General features: G+C 44.4%; 1 protein-coding gene across 1 annotated transcript; it reads right to left on the bottom strand.

Moving 5' to 3' along the window:
* Positions 1-505: 505 nt before the first annotated feature.
* Positions 506-14,822, bottom strand: hat1 (histone acetyltransferase 1). Its single transcript, XM_062533814.1, has 11 exons — positions 14,727-14,822; positions 13,910-13,981; positions 13,715-13,790; positions 13,238-13,358; positions 7,732-7,911; positions 6,857-6,978; positions 6,095-6,199; positions 5,294-5,400; positions 4,030-4,181; positions 3,241-3,357; positions 506-1,104 (listed from the first exon to the last, which is right to left on the bottom strand). Exons 1-11 carry the CDS (start codon positions 14,731-14,733, stop codon positions 937-939), a joined length of 1,227 nt encoding a protein of 408 aa, XP_062389798.1. The 5' UTR covers positions 14,734-14,822; the 3' UTR covers positions 506-936.
* Between the last annotated feature and the right edge of the window lie 117 nt (positions 14,823-14,939).

The following is a 14,939-nucleotide window of genomic DNA, read 5'->3' as shown; positions in this document are numbered from 1 at the left end:
GCAGAGATGGTTATTCATCACAATGATCCGTGTAAGTGGACTGTGCAATGGCAAAGAGGTTTTAAATTGATAGGCATAACGGTCATTAGTGAAACACTCAACACTGCGCAATCAGAAGTTACATTAGCCACAAGAGGGTGCACAAAAAGAAATTGTAATGTAAATTGATTTAGTTCACTATGGCTTACTAAACTAGATGATCATTCATCTGGCCTAATAGATCTTGGCATTGCCATTGGGATATGCTTGTTTTTTAACCCATGCCGACCAATATGGAAAAGTTTTTAGGGCACCAGGGCACTGACCCTTAGCTCAGCATCTCCTGATCAAACATTAATGGCACAGCGTGTTGGGGATGAGCGTAACTGTGGAGGGGGTGTAATGCCTTAATTCAGTTACACGAGGACCAGAGAACCTCATGCTCTTAGACGCCAGCTGCGATACATGACAACTTGTCGTTTTTCCAATAGTCTTGAAAATGGCTGAAAAAGACACCATCACAGAGGAATGTACAAAACATTTTATTTTCAATATGAAGTGCTTCAAAATCTACTCGTCTTCACAAGAGAGGAAAAGACCTTCACCACATATATTCTGAAAAAGAAATACTGGTTCTCACATACAAAAAGTAAATTTGTCTCTTTTTATTTTAAATCCTGAGAGGGCTGAGATGTCTATGATGTCTGACTATGACCTGTAGATGATGTACCAATCACAAAAATGTCACGCAGCGAATGACGACATGTGGGACATGGGGAAAGTCCTCTCCCGCTGTAGGGAGCGAGTCCACTGATACATACACGCACACATACACACTCTCGTCATAATCATTGAGTAGAGAACATAAAGGTGTGAGTGTGTGTGTGTGTGTGTGTGTGTGTGTGTGTGTGTGTGTGTGTGTGTGTGTGTGAGTGTGTGAGTGTGTGAGTACGTGTATTAGGCCCGTGCTAGCCGTTCGATGATCCTGCGGTAATCCCCGAGCACTTCCTGGTAGCTGCGCTCCAGCTCCTCGTGCTGCAGCTGGGTGTCCATCTGGTTCACCTGGGACGCCAGCTCTTCTGGCCGCAGACACTTCCTCATTTTGGTCAGCTCTCTCTGGTTTTTCTGCATGCACACACAGAGACACAGAGACACACACACACACACACACACACACACACACGTTAGACTTCAGAGATACAAATCGAAAACATCAATGGCTACACAGGAACAACACAAATAATGTTTACTATAAATTCACCCATGATGCTAATGTTGGGCAAAAACAAATGGAAGCCTTCCTCCACCAGCAGCAGTCAGACTTCACTGTATTTCATTAGAGCTTTGGGCTACCCCAGAGAGAGACAGACAGACAGAGAGAGAGGGAGAGAGAAGAGGAGAGAGAGAGAGAGAAAGAAAGAAAGAAAGAAAGAGACACAGAGGGAAAGAGAGAAGAGAATAGAAAGAGTGAGAGACAGAGAGAGAGAAAGAGTGTGTGTATGTGTGTGAGAGAGAGAGAGAGAGGGAGAGGTAAAGAGAGAGAGAGAAAGAAAGAGTGTGTGTGTGAGAGAAAGAGAAAGGTGACGTGGGGAACACTGTAATTGAGTCGGCAAGAGTGCTGAAAGGCTTTGGCTATGGACCAAGATTCCTCACTCGTACGTCCCACAGCAGTACATGCAAAAGACACACACACACACACACACACACACACACACACACACACACACACACACACACACACACACACACACACACACACACACACACACACACACACACACACACACACACACACACACACACACACACACACACACACACACACACACACACACACACACACACACACACACACACACACACACACACACACACACACGGTGGAAACATGTAATCGCCAACACATTCACAAAGAAAGGGGAGCTGTAGCATCCAACTACTGGCCAAACCTCCCTCAGAGAAAAAGCTGCATCTGGCCACCAGATCCTCCGCTCTGCTCTCCCAGGCAATTCCAACTTCCTCCTCCATCCCACCCCCCACATCCCGCAGCCCCACTTTTTCCCCCTTGCTTTTCAAAATGTGGTTAGGCTGCTGTCAACAATTCTCCACTGGTTAGTGTCGACCTGATATGTTGCTCGGAGAGAGTCGTCAGAGAAGGACCACATGTTGAATTTTTGGGACTAAATGTTTAAGTTTCTCAAAGAGCACAACTATGCTGCAGATTGCTCAGTTTATACTGGAGACGTTAAAATACGGTCAGTGGCTACACTGCAGACAAAAGGAAAGAATTCACAGGCAGTGGAAATCTGGTTGAGCACATCAAAGTTACAAAATCATCATCCTGGGGGGAAAAAATACCCTGCATTGTGTAAATAGACACAGCATTGGCCTAAGCCATAATAAAACCGCTTTAAATAATATCATAATAATAAAAATAAAAATATCTATGAGAGCACGACAACCAAACCAAAATGTAAGCAGAGATAACAGCTGTAGCTGTAAGTGAAGTGCAGCTCCAGGCTAGGAGGTGTGCTGTGCTGGCAGCAGAGCGGCGTGGTGTGGCGTGGTGATTATCAGGGGACTTGTTGCTCAGGTTCTCCCCACTGGCAGCATGGGGAGGGTGGCCTGCGCTGGGCTGGACTGGACTGGCAGACACATTCCTCCCTGTAAATTACTTAGCGCAATGAGATGCAAATCCTAAATAATGGCCCTGGCCTGAATGGAAACAAGTCCCTTGGGAGCATCAACAGCCTCCTGGTGTGACCCATTGTGCAGCCAAGACTACAGCCGCAGCCCTCCACCAGGTTTCTCCCATTGGAGGGGAGGGATGAATAATTTACTTCTTTAAATGAGATAAATCCACACAGAGCAATTAGTGTCTGCACACGTTTGGAAGCTGCTAGGCTGGAGCAGAGGCCCAGCAGCACAGAGCAGGATCTGGAGCCAAACAGGGACCCTGACACAACGGAACAATGGAAACTGCATCTGTATAGGGCAACCCTTTTCCTTATAGGATATAGAAGTACATGAGTAATCTGTGTATTCAAATGTTATCTTACTCTCAGAAACACTACCCAAAACCATGAGAACATTCTCTCCAGTTAGTTCACAGTAGCTGATGTTTCTGTACCGAGGCTTTTACGGACATATGACGACCATAATTCAGGTTGTGTACATTCAGCTACTTGTGTTTCTCCGACAACACGGGATCAGAAGGTAAAGCCGTAGGAGAAACGGAGCGCATAGCTGATCAGCACATACCTTGTAGGGCCCAAATAACCGTTTCTTGACCTCCAGTCGGAATGCTTTGGCCTTCTCCTCGATGCTCATGTCCGTTGCTCGCAAACGCAAGATTTCATACACCCGTCTGGCATGTTTCTAAACGGGAAAAGGAAATGCAGCCACAGAAATGTTCATGAGCATAAAATGCAAAAGGTGTGTGGGCAGCAGCAGTATGGAACACACACACACACACACACACACACACACACACACACACACACACACACACACACACACACACACACACACACACACACACACACACACACACACACACACACACACACACACACACACACACACACACACACACACACACACACACACACACACACACACACACACACACACACACACACACACACACACACACAAAATACATTCACTTTATCCTGCCATGTTACGGACATCAGGCTGTGATAATCACCAAGAAGCAAGAGGGAGGCGAGAAACCTGTGATATAATTGGGGCTGCTAAATAGTGCCCTGAGAGGGGAGAGAGAAGCGCACGCGGACGGAGGCCACTTTAAGGTGAATTCACGGGGTGGGCTTCCTGCTCTAATGGCCATGGGATTATGCAGGTCCAGCAGAGAATGGGGACACGGCATGCAGAACAGGCAAGGAAAAGAATCAAATAAAATCAAATAAAGAGCTAAAAAAGTACTTTTCACAGATCCAACAACTTTTGGGCTTTGTCTGCCTTGTTGTGTTGTGTTGTTTGAGTGTGTGTGTATGTGTGTGTGTGTGTGTGTTCCCTGCGGTAAACTACCTTGTTTATCTTTAACTTCTCCTGAGCCTCGGTGGCCATGTCCTCGCTGAAGCCCAGGGAGAGTTTGTCGGTGGAGAAGGACGCCAGCGTCTGGCACAGCTTGACCAGGACAAAGTCGCGCAGCTTCACGTAGCTCTCTGACGGGTCCTCGGCTGCAAAGGGGACAAGAGAAACACTGTACTCGGCCCAATTGGCACAGCTGAGCTTTCTGTATCATGCAAAACATCCACGTCTTTAGCACAGACAGTTAGAGAAAGGAGGGGAAACTAGGTAAAGGTTGGTCCTTTTGAAAAGCTTCCTTTTGATACGAGCTGGGGAAGGGACACAGCCACTCGGTGCTTTTTAAGTCTTGCTGAAGGCTAATTCGGCCGCACTGGCTCCTGACGCAAGGAGGGAGAGGGGGAAAAAAATTAATAATTGCGCCATTGTTGAGAGTGTGATTGTGTCAGCATGTGGCAAGCACATTTGCGCTGGAAACGAGCTCGCAATTTACATCCCTCCGACCCCCACTCCGGCTCTCGCCTGAGAGCGCTGTGCTGAGCGGGGCTGACGAGGGCCTAATTCTACGGTCAACAAGTGCCCCGCTACAGGAAACCTCCAGCACAACCCCGCACCCTCTTTCAGCCAGATGGGGGGGGGGGGCTTATATATACATGAACACTGCTGTCTTTGCAGCTCAGTGCTGCTGCGTGCGTCTGACTGGGCGAGAAAAGTGAAGGAGAAAACTGTTTCACAACTGGCATGTTAGAGATGTTTCTTAACTCACAAAAAAGACTACTACTATACACTAATACACTATACACTAATCCAGCGCGAACTTTATGGGCGCTGCCATCTTGAATATCGCCAATACTGCGTGCCTGCGGAGTGTGAGGAGTGACACTTGCCTGTGCTTTTCAATGAAAGCATCCTGTCAGAGAATGTCTAACAAGAGATCCTGCTCATGACAGAAAATGTCAGGTGAAGGGGAACATTGGGTAAATGATGTCAGACTGTGGCCAAAACTTACCGATGAAGGCAATTTATTAACAACATAAGGTATTAAGACGTGTATTAATTACAGCTAACCTCTGCAACAGGCGCCTATGGAACCAACGGGCTAATTTCTTAGCAGCCAGCCACGCAGTAATGGCGGCGCTGCGTTACTTCCGTGTTTCGCTGGATTAGTGTATAGGAACACTATTTCTTAGTCTCCAAGTCTCTTTCTCTCATAAAACACACACACACACACACAAACACACACACACACACACACTCCACTTGCCTGTGATGTCCTGTACTTTAGAGGAGTTGCAGTAGAACCGGTGCACGGTCTCCAGCAGCTGGGCTCCGTGGCCCTCTCCCTGGAACGGGGGCAGGATCAGCATTTGGCTGTTCACAGAGGAGACACACACACACACACACACAAAGACATGAAAGCGCAGCCTTCCTGACCTCTGCTCCAGAGCACCGGTCCACTACACTCCAGCACTGATGGGCCACACTTGGGTTTGTCTGGGTACTCTAACAGCCTCACGGCAGCTAAACATCGGGCCGTAAAAACAGAAAGAAGTGAAGCGCAAGGGATCCCAGTGCCCAGTGCCTGCTAACTCATACACATCACTTAAAGACAGAACAAGGTTTTTAACAGTGCAAAGCTGATGACTAGTTTGCTTTTTATCCATATCAAGTGTGTGTGTGTCTGTGTATGGATGTATGTGTGTGTGTGTGTGTGTGTGTGTGTGGCAATACAGACAACATGCTGTGGGGCAAACCTATTCAATTATCATCAAAGGCCACACTCAATTCATTCATTCAACGGTAGTAGACTTAATGAAAAGTTACAATTGCATGCCTATCAATGGATCATAGCCAGTGCAGGAAAAAACAACACTACTTGTTTTATTATTTTTTAAATAAGGATGCTGATCACCCTTGCCGTAACAAAACCAGGCTGGTTTATTGGATACATAAGCCAGTAATTTGGGACATTTCAGGACAAGGAAGACAGAAATGTATAATTTTCTCTTCCCTTTCTCCCTTGTACAGCACAAAAGAAGAAGGCACGTGCTTCCCGGGCAATTACCTTACACGTGGTCGGGTTTTGTCTGGGTACACATAGTAATTATAAACTGTCATGTAGCCAACAGTCGCGAAGAGAGTCTCCCCGTCCTTATTGTACTTCTCAAATCTGCAGATGAAACACACAGGCAAAGCAGGTCAATTACAGGCACACTGCCCATGTGGAGTCCATTTTACCCCCCCCAGCCCTCACAAGCCCACCCACCCCCATTCTACTGCCCCGGTTTTCAGTGTCAGCATGCTGCAAGCTAGCAGACCCAATTGGTACACCTGCTATGGGCTGAATGCATTATGTACTTAATTGGAGCACTGCAACTTAGGATAGGATGGGGTGGATGGGGGGAGGGAGGTGGAGGGGGATGGGGAGGAAGGAGGCGGGGGTGTCTAGCCTCTCCAAATCACTTCAGTCCATTTGTCCATTGTCCAGATTAATAGGTGCCAAGCAAAAGAAAACACTAGCAGAGGCTCTTTTTACTGTTTGAGATTCCATTCAGTGTTTCAAAAGACAACAGTATTCAATTCAGCTCGCGGCCCAGACAAAAATGGGCCAAAAAAATGAAAAGTGGCTGGGGCACAAAAGGGGGTGCTCTCAGCAGATCAACAATTCACCTCTAAGCGGAGGAGGGGGAGGGGTAATTAAAGCGGCCTGGTAATTGGGCGGCAGCACCACAAAGAGGGCCACTGGGCCCTGTCCAGGGAATGTGGGGGGTGGCATGGGGTGGGCTGAGGGGAGCCTGTGTGTCTGTGGCCTGGAGGAGATACCCACACCAGGAAGAAGTCCCAGCGGTCATCGTCCACGTCGATGAAGCTGGCCGTCTCGATGAACCACATGAGAAAGGTCTGCAGCCGCTCGTGGTACTCGCGGAAGCCAGGGCTGGACAGCTCCACCTGCGGGGAGAAGCCACACACAGAGCAGCATCGGATCCATTACCATCTCCAGCACACACCAGGGCAGAGGCCCTGCAATAGGACTCCACAATCAGCATCATGGCACTGCAAACTTCACCGCATGCTTTTAATAATAGTGTTAGGTATAATGCGAGCTATGTAAAACTGCCTGAAAGTAACAGGGAGTTGCTGTACTAGGCTTCTATGAGCAACCAAAATTCCACTGTGTGGAATGCACATAATTCCAATTCTGTTTTGTGGCTACAACCTCATTAAACTGAAGCCGACTCCGTTCTGCGTTCATGAGGGAAGTTCTTTTGTTGCTATTCTCAAGATTCCTGTACTACCTCCTACATCCATACTGCTGAGAATATGAAACATATCTACGTGTGCCCCCTTTCTATGGACAGGGGGGAAGTGAGCGATGGGCCATCTGTGCTTGGGCTTCCCAGCATCACAGAGAATGGAATAATGAAAAATAAAGCCAAAATGGTGACAACTAGAAGAGGACCTTTTGGAAACCCAGTGGAAATGTTGACCTTCTTTCAAATCTGGCCTCTACGACATAAATGACATGTTTATCGTACCATTACAGCATAATCAACACGTGGTCTGACCAGACTGATTTAGTTACCGACTGTGTGCAGCCTAGCAGATGAGAAGGTTGAGAGCAGCGGCTAAAAGCATTCGTTGTACCACATTAGCACCGTGTCTGAGGGCAGCAGGCATTCAAACGGCACACTGGGGACCTACTTTATGGATCTGATAGGTGAGGTCCTCGCCGGCCTCCTCGTTGTGAAGGCTGTATGTGTGGATCAGGGTGCCAAAGGGCGTGAAGTTGGCCTCTTTCTCCAGCAGCGAGATGAAGTCGTCCGTATTGCCACAGAAACCCTGTGGGATGATCTCACGGATCTTTCCTTCCACGTCATCAGGCTAGAAACACACACACACACACACACCAGAAAGACACACACAAGCAAAAGGTTATTTTTACTTTCCTTGAAAACACAATTAGTTCCAAAGACAGAAAAAAAAAAAGGAAAAAAAAGTTGATTTTGAGTGATTTTAGCATTAGTAGATCAGCACCCATGGCCTAGGGATGCCCAATGGTGGCGATAAGAGACTCTGATCAAACCTCGGCCAGGAACTGCTGCTGAATATCCCATGGCAAGCCAAGGCAAAGAACAACCCTTAAAGATAATTAACACAATAGGTCTAATCATGGCCACTTATTTAAAACGAGAAGAGGCACTTGTTAGAAAAAGAAAGACTGCAAGAAAGAAAGAAAGAAAGAAAGAAAGGGACACAGCAAATTCAAAGCTGCACAAGGTTCCATGGGCATCGTTATAAAGAGCAATCAATGTAGCAATCAGGCGGTCTGGGAGGGGAGACGCGGACACAACTTCTGTACCCTTGCTAAGCACGGCCGCACATGCAATCACAAAGGACATGCAACAGAATATGTTAGCATTGTTCGGTCATTAGGGTATACTGCACGGCCTGACTGACACAGAGCACGTGGAATTAAAGTGAAAGAATACATATTTTTGTGGGGCAGAAAGGGAAGCCATTAGGCAATTAAGACTGTCAGCTGAGCAGAGGCGGAGGTCTCCCTCCCCCCTCCACCCCTGGTGAAAGACCACTTAATTCAATACATTTACTACTTATCTTAAACCATGAATATTTGATGAAGTCCCCCACAATAATGCATCTCTGCTTCTCACTGGGCAATAAAATTTAATGAATTGATCTCAACTTAACAAAACCCGGGCATCAATAATAGCCTCCTCTCCACTAATCCTGGCGAGTGAACTCAATCAAACGAATCTGCCCCGGCGATTCAAAGAGACGTATGGACAATGGACACCCTCCTCCCCCGCCCAAGCCTCGGCCCCCGCCACCCCCTTTGAAATTTTTTTACCCAGCAGAATGTGCCGTGAGTTCAGCTGTAATGTTTGCATTGTATCCATTTCCAGCGGGATTGACATGAGAACACTTTGTATTAACTTGCTAAGCAGCCCTTTCACACCATTTACATGTGTGATAGGCATTAGTTTTGTGCAGAGACCCTTGCTGCTCGCCATTCAAAACAGGGAAATGAAGAAGGCCCGAACAAAATGCCCTACAAAAGGGCTAGTGCAACACGCTGCTAATTCCCCTCCTTTCAGACATCAGCTAATATCCAACTGGAAGTAATGCACCTGCAGCTGAATGCCACTTCACCATTGTAATTGTTCAACTGCGTTGCAGAGGGATAAGGGACGGACATAAAAGGCCAAGGACAAACAAGTCATATTGCCCGAGATCTCTCCTACATGCCACATACAAATTGCACAATCTTCCCACAAAGGGGGCCATTATTCCAAGATGATATTAGCTCACAATGCACCTTCAGAAGTTTTTTGTCCATTTTGGAATGGGATATTATCTGTAGTATGGGAGTTGACAATGGCAGTTATAATGCTAAACACAAAGCTTGTTTGATTTAAACAAAGATCTGCTTTAAAATTCATGAAAAAAGCCTAAGCACCCCTAATTCAACGCTTTGATTTCATTTTTGTCTTAACAAGTTTTATTGTTTTGGACCATTATGCCATTTTGACTGGCGTTCTCATGGCCATCGCCAATTGTTGATATTTTTTTGTTTGCCCACTTTGTGATATTATGGATGGAACAGTTAATTTTCTTCCGGTGCCAATGATCAGTGATAATGACTAATATACACCATTCTAACTTAAAGTCTCAGGGGAACTATAAACAAGTAACACAATAAATCAATATAGAGGAGAAAGCCCAGTGGTAGTGTGTTGGCTCTGGTTCTCTCTCTCTCTTTCCACCTGTCTGATGCCCTCTTCTGTTCCATGAGAGTATTTGAACCAGTGCAGATATAGAGGGGGGAAGGCAGCCAAGCAGGGAGGAGGGGAAGGGAGCAGGGGGAGCAGAGCGGAGGAGAGGAGAGGCGAGGCGAGTGCAAACCCTCCTGTGCTCCCCCCTGCCATGGCCACCAGGCCCAGGCCCTGGCTGCGTGTTTACCCTGCTCTGCTCTGCTCTCTGAGTGCTGCTGATCTCTGACTGGGGCCTCCCCTCACAGACAGGCAGCTGCAGATTGAACTATGCCCAGCCCTTCAGCAAATAGCCTTCTCCAGCTGCACCACAGCCAGGAAACATGAACACAGCGTGTGTGCACGCACACACACAACCGCATGTACATGCATAATCACATACGAGTACGCACACACCACTTTTGAGGACTGTGTAGTCCAGACTCTACAGACAAAGGCTTCAGTGAGCACAAAACATACAATTAGTCTGTACATTGCCTTTGCATATTTAAGGATAACTAGAAATGCAATTCCAAGGAATTACCAGTGCATGAAAATGCAAAAATAGATAGATAGTGTAGATATGGTTACTAAGGTGTAGCTAGGGTAAACATGGTGGTTGCATAGTTTACAGAGAGTTGATAGTGTGAAGGTAGACAGTTTAAAGATGAAACATTCCAGTTCTAACTTAACTAATGAATTCTATTCATGTTAAAATGTTGATTAGCTAACTTAGCTAATGATTTCTAGCAGTTACGTTAAAAATGCTAATTATGCTAGCAATGCTAACTTTACTAACAATGCTAACCAGGTTGATTAACTAACTTAACCGATGATTTCTAGCGGTAATGCTAAAAATGCTAACTATGCTAACAATGCTAAATCTGCTAATAATGCTAACCAGGTTGATTAGCTAACTTAGTTGATGATTTTTTGCAGTTATGCTAAAAATGCTAACTATGCTAATTATGCTAACTATGCTAACCATGCTAACTAGATAACTTGCTAGTGAGGACTTTTATTTTGAAACATTTGTTGCTAGAATATCCATGGTGGCCACTATCAGGAAACAAGAAGTTACTGCAGTATAATCATGTTGGTTGCTATGGAAACGGTCATAAACGCTTAATTTTAATGGTTGCTATGTTGGTTGCTAGGTAAATGGAGGTTTCATGTAGTTGACTGGAGGCATAGTGGATGATAACTGACAGTTGGAATGGTTGAACAGTTCAATAGTTGAGTAGTTTCAATGGTTAAATGATTTAATAGTGTATTATTACAGTGAGGACTTTTGTTTTGAAACAGTTGTGGACAGAGGAAACAGTAACAGGATATGTAGTCTTCAGAGAGACTGTATGCTTAAAGCCAGAGAAACTGACAGTTGGTGCCCAGGTGGCCGGCCACCTGGCATAAGATTCTAATTGCTGCCGTGATGTCATAATGAGCAATGTTAAGTCTATGGGGGAAATTGTAATAGTTTTTAACTAATAGTTTAAAAAGTATAAAAGTTACAAAGTTGAAAAATACAAAGCACACATCGCGTAAGTAAGACCTACGCGACATAGTTTGAATGGAGTTTCTACGTTAAGCGGTTGATGCTGAATTGCGTGCGTTAGAAGAAGAATAACTAGAGATGTAATTCCAAGGAAATTACGAGTGCATGAAAATGCAAAAATGATGAGGACTTTTATTTTGAAACAGTTGTGGGCAGAGGAAACAGTTGAACAGGATATGTTGTCTTAAGAGAGTCAGAAAGCCTGAGACAGAGAGTTGCTGCCAGGTGGCTTTGAACACCTGGCTTAAGATTCTAATTGCTCAACGACTTCATTGTGATGTCATAATCCAATGTTAAGTCTATGGGAGAAAAAATGTTTTAAAAAATTCATATAAATTAAACGATAAAGTTTTCAAAGTTGAAAATTACATAGCTGAAGTCACCTAAGTAAGACCTACGCAGCGCAGTTTGAATGAAGTTTCTACGTCGAACGGTTGAAGCTGAATTGAACGCACAAAAAGTGACTGAAGACTATAATATCGGTAATAAGAATAAACAGCATAACAGTAGAGTGCATTTTCATGCACTCTAATAAGAAGTTGAAGCCTAGGAAGAACAGTACAGTGCATTTTCATGCACTGTAATTACATCTAGGCAAACAGTCAGCAGAACACTACATTCTAGTGTTTCTACCTTCTACGCTACATGTGTCTCTGCATTGTGAGAATGGAAAGTGATAAGACACTGATTATAAAAAAAGGAATAAGACAATATAATCTGATCCTCTATACACCACAGAGGATGGAGGAAGTCAACATTGTTGACATCAACATGGCTGAACCTGTAAATCAGCTTCATCTGAGCAAGAACTAAAATTCTTTCTAAGTGTACAAGTTGTGACAAGTGTTCAGTTCTCCATGAGGCAAAACACAGTAACAACAAAACATTACATATCACTTTTGCAGGGACCCAAAGCGTTTTACAGGTAAGCATGGGGACCTCACCTCAACTAACACCTGGGTGAAGCACAGCAGCCAACTCCGTTCAGAGATGCAGCCCATTCCCCCATTGCTATTTTAATCTTGACATTGTGGCCACTTCGGCCTTGGGATGGTAAAAAACGAACACATGCCTACTGACTGATCAATTATCTTGAAAAACAAAGTTCTCACGTGTAACAGGGGAGCTACACCAGGCCGTTGGCGACACGTATAATACATTTTATAAAACTGGTCTATTTTTTCCCCAACATACACACCACTGTCGCATCTGGTGTAGCTACTTCCATTGGTTATTGTGATTATTAAGTGCTGCAGCAAACGCGTCGTGAATAGAACGATTCAGTTACCTGCCTGGTGTAGATCCCCTATAAGATTCTGTCATGGCCCCAGTCATGGCCCCAGTTTTTTTTTAAATAAAGGTGTGCATCTCAACGTTTCAAAATTGGCCAACATCACCCTAACACCGACAACATGCACAGATCTAAGCTGAAAGCCTCGTTTTACAAATTTAACACATAATTGCTATTGTAGGATCACTTAACTTAATAGCCCGGGTTAAGGCTTTGTGTAGCCTTGATATGCTTAGATATGAACTTGCTTCATAGGACACCCTAATGGATAGCTTAGGTATGTCTAACTTGCTTCGTAGGATAACCCAATGGACAACGAATGAAATAAGTGAAACACTTAACAGTTAGCCATTTAGTTGGGTCATTTTTTCATATGACCCAGCTGGTAATTTGTAGGGGCAATCAATCCAGCTGTCGTCAACTACAGACTGTAATGCTTTTAGCTCATCAGACTAGTTTTATAATGTCAATAAACAAATTATACAACCATGTGGTGTGGTTTTGTTTTGAGTGAGTGCAGCCCATAACCCACTGTGGATGTGATGTCAAGAATAAGACAACCATATTAAACAATTTGATTAAGCATATTACCTCAACACACTCAAACTTCTCTGTAACCTTTGAGGAGTATTTCACTTTGAAGAGTGTAGTCAAGTTCCCGGCACTATAGTACAGTTGAATCTGAAGTCCTTTGTACCCAAAAGCCACTTCACTGTGAAAATACAAGTGCAATGTCTGACACTTAGTACAGATTAAGACTTATGGTTCATGTAATCTTCAGACAATTAAAACAGGTCTTAAGCCTGCCAGAATAATTACCAAAATCACAATGTTATGCATAACTCCACCAACCAGAGGTCAGATTATCATATAATATGTTGTCAACTAATAATTTTAAGACTATTACTTGAGGACTAATACTCAAAACCATAGAGAGAAAAGACTAACATTTTAATAGGCAAGCTACTATATCTTTTGTTGCACACTGAATAGTTGAACAACTCTAATATAAGCAGTATAGTATAAGGAAGAACCATAGACTGTAATGATGAATGAAGAAGAACTCACTCGTCTCCATAGAGCTGGTGGGTGAATTCGGGGTGGAATGTTGTGCTTTCGTCCTCTATCTCCTCTGGAAACCGAACTATAACAGAACATTGAACATTTACCAGAACTGAATCCACAGAAGGAAATAATTTCAGCAAGTGCGGCCAGACTAACGACGACCAATACATTGCACAAACTACGTTCATTACTGCTTACCTAATTTCAAACTTATGGCCTCGTTGGTATCGCACTTGTACTCCGCCAACTTCTTCTCCATTGCGTTCACACCTGTGGAATACATATCGTCGTTACAAAAACAAAGGTAACTGAAACATACTTAAAGTAGAGACTATCTCGAGTTGTATTAACATTATCCCTGACTATTGTTGTTAGACACCTAGCTAGTTTAATCAAGAGCTAATCCATGCTGTGACAGCACTACATCAACTTGCGAGTAAGCTACAGACCCAGCTAACATTGCATTATGCAACGCTGTCAGAAAGTACGACTTTTCGAAATAATTAAGCAGACGAATGGAGCTAAGAAGTTAACCTACAACTCGGCATATACAGGGCATTGTGTGATTACAGTCAGTTCACAAATTAGGCGAGGGCAAAGCCAAATTAGCCATGGCTAATGTGGAATAACGGAACGCTAACGTTATACACAGATGCTGAACCCCATGTTAGCAGTTAGCAAAATGTCAACATCCGCGATTCCAAGCACGATACAGAGGTGGACTAAGTAAGAAGAGGTGAAATGTCAGAATAACTTGTCAGACCTGGGTTCAGGTCCCTAGTTTATAACTTTGTGAAGCCATCGAACTCAAGGTAAATAACGTTAGCTTGTCGCAACAGTGGTGGCTATGCTACATACAAGCTAGCTTGAAGACTACGTAACCCCCTGATGCAAGCCTAAGGATCAACCCACTGTTACCATAAAACGTTACACTCTGCTCCAGAATCGCCACTGCAAATACAAACCCAAAACTGTCATTGCAAATAACTGTCAGAGTTATAATGGTCACCCTTACCCGCCATTTCTGTCCACAACACCAGCGCGTCGTTCCACGGTGCCCGCGAAATGCAAACACACTTCCTGTTTACCCACGTGTTTCCGTCCTGATACGTCAGCACTCTTACTGTTTTTTTTTTAACGATTGCTACATAATAACCTTCAGCGATTACTTTGTTTTTTTTACATGACCCTATTTGAACTTTCCCTGTCAAATTAAATTCACCCGACT

Source organism: Sardina pilchardus, chromosome 4 (assembly GCF_963854185.1).
Source record: "Sardina pilchardus chromosome 4, fSarPil1.1, whole genome shotgun sequence".
Taxonomy (NCBI): Eukaryota; Metazoa; Chordata; class Actinopteri; order Clupeiformes; family Clupeidae; genus Sardina; species Sardina pilchardus.
This window is presented reverse-complemented; position numbering and strand designations above follow the sequence as displayed.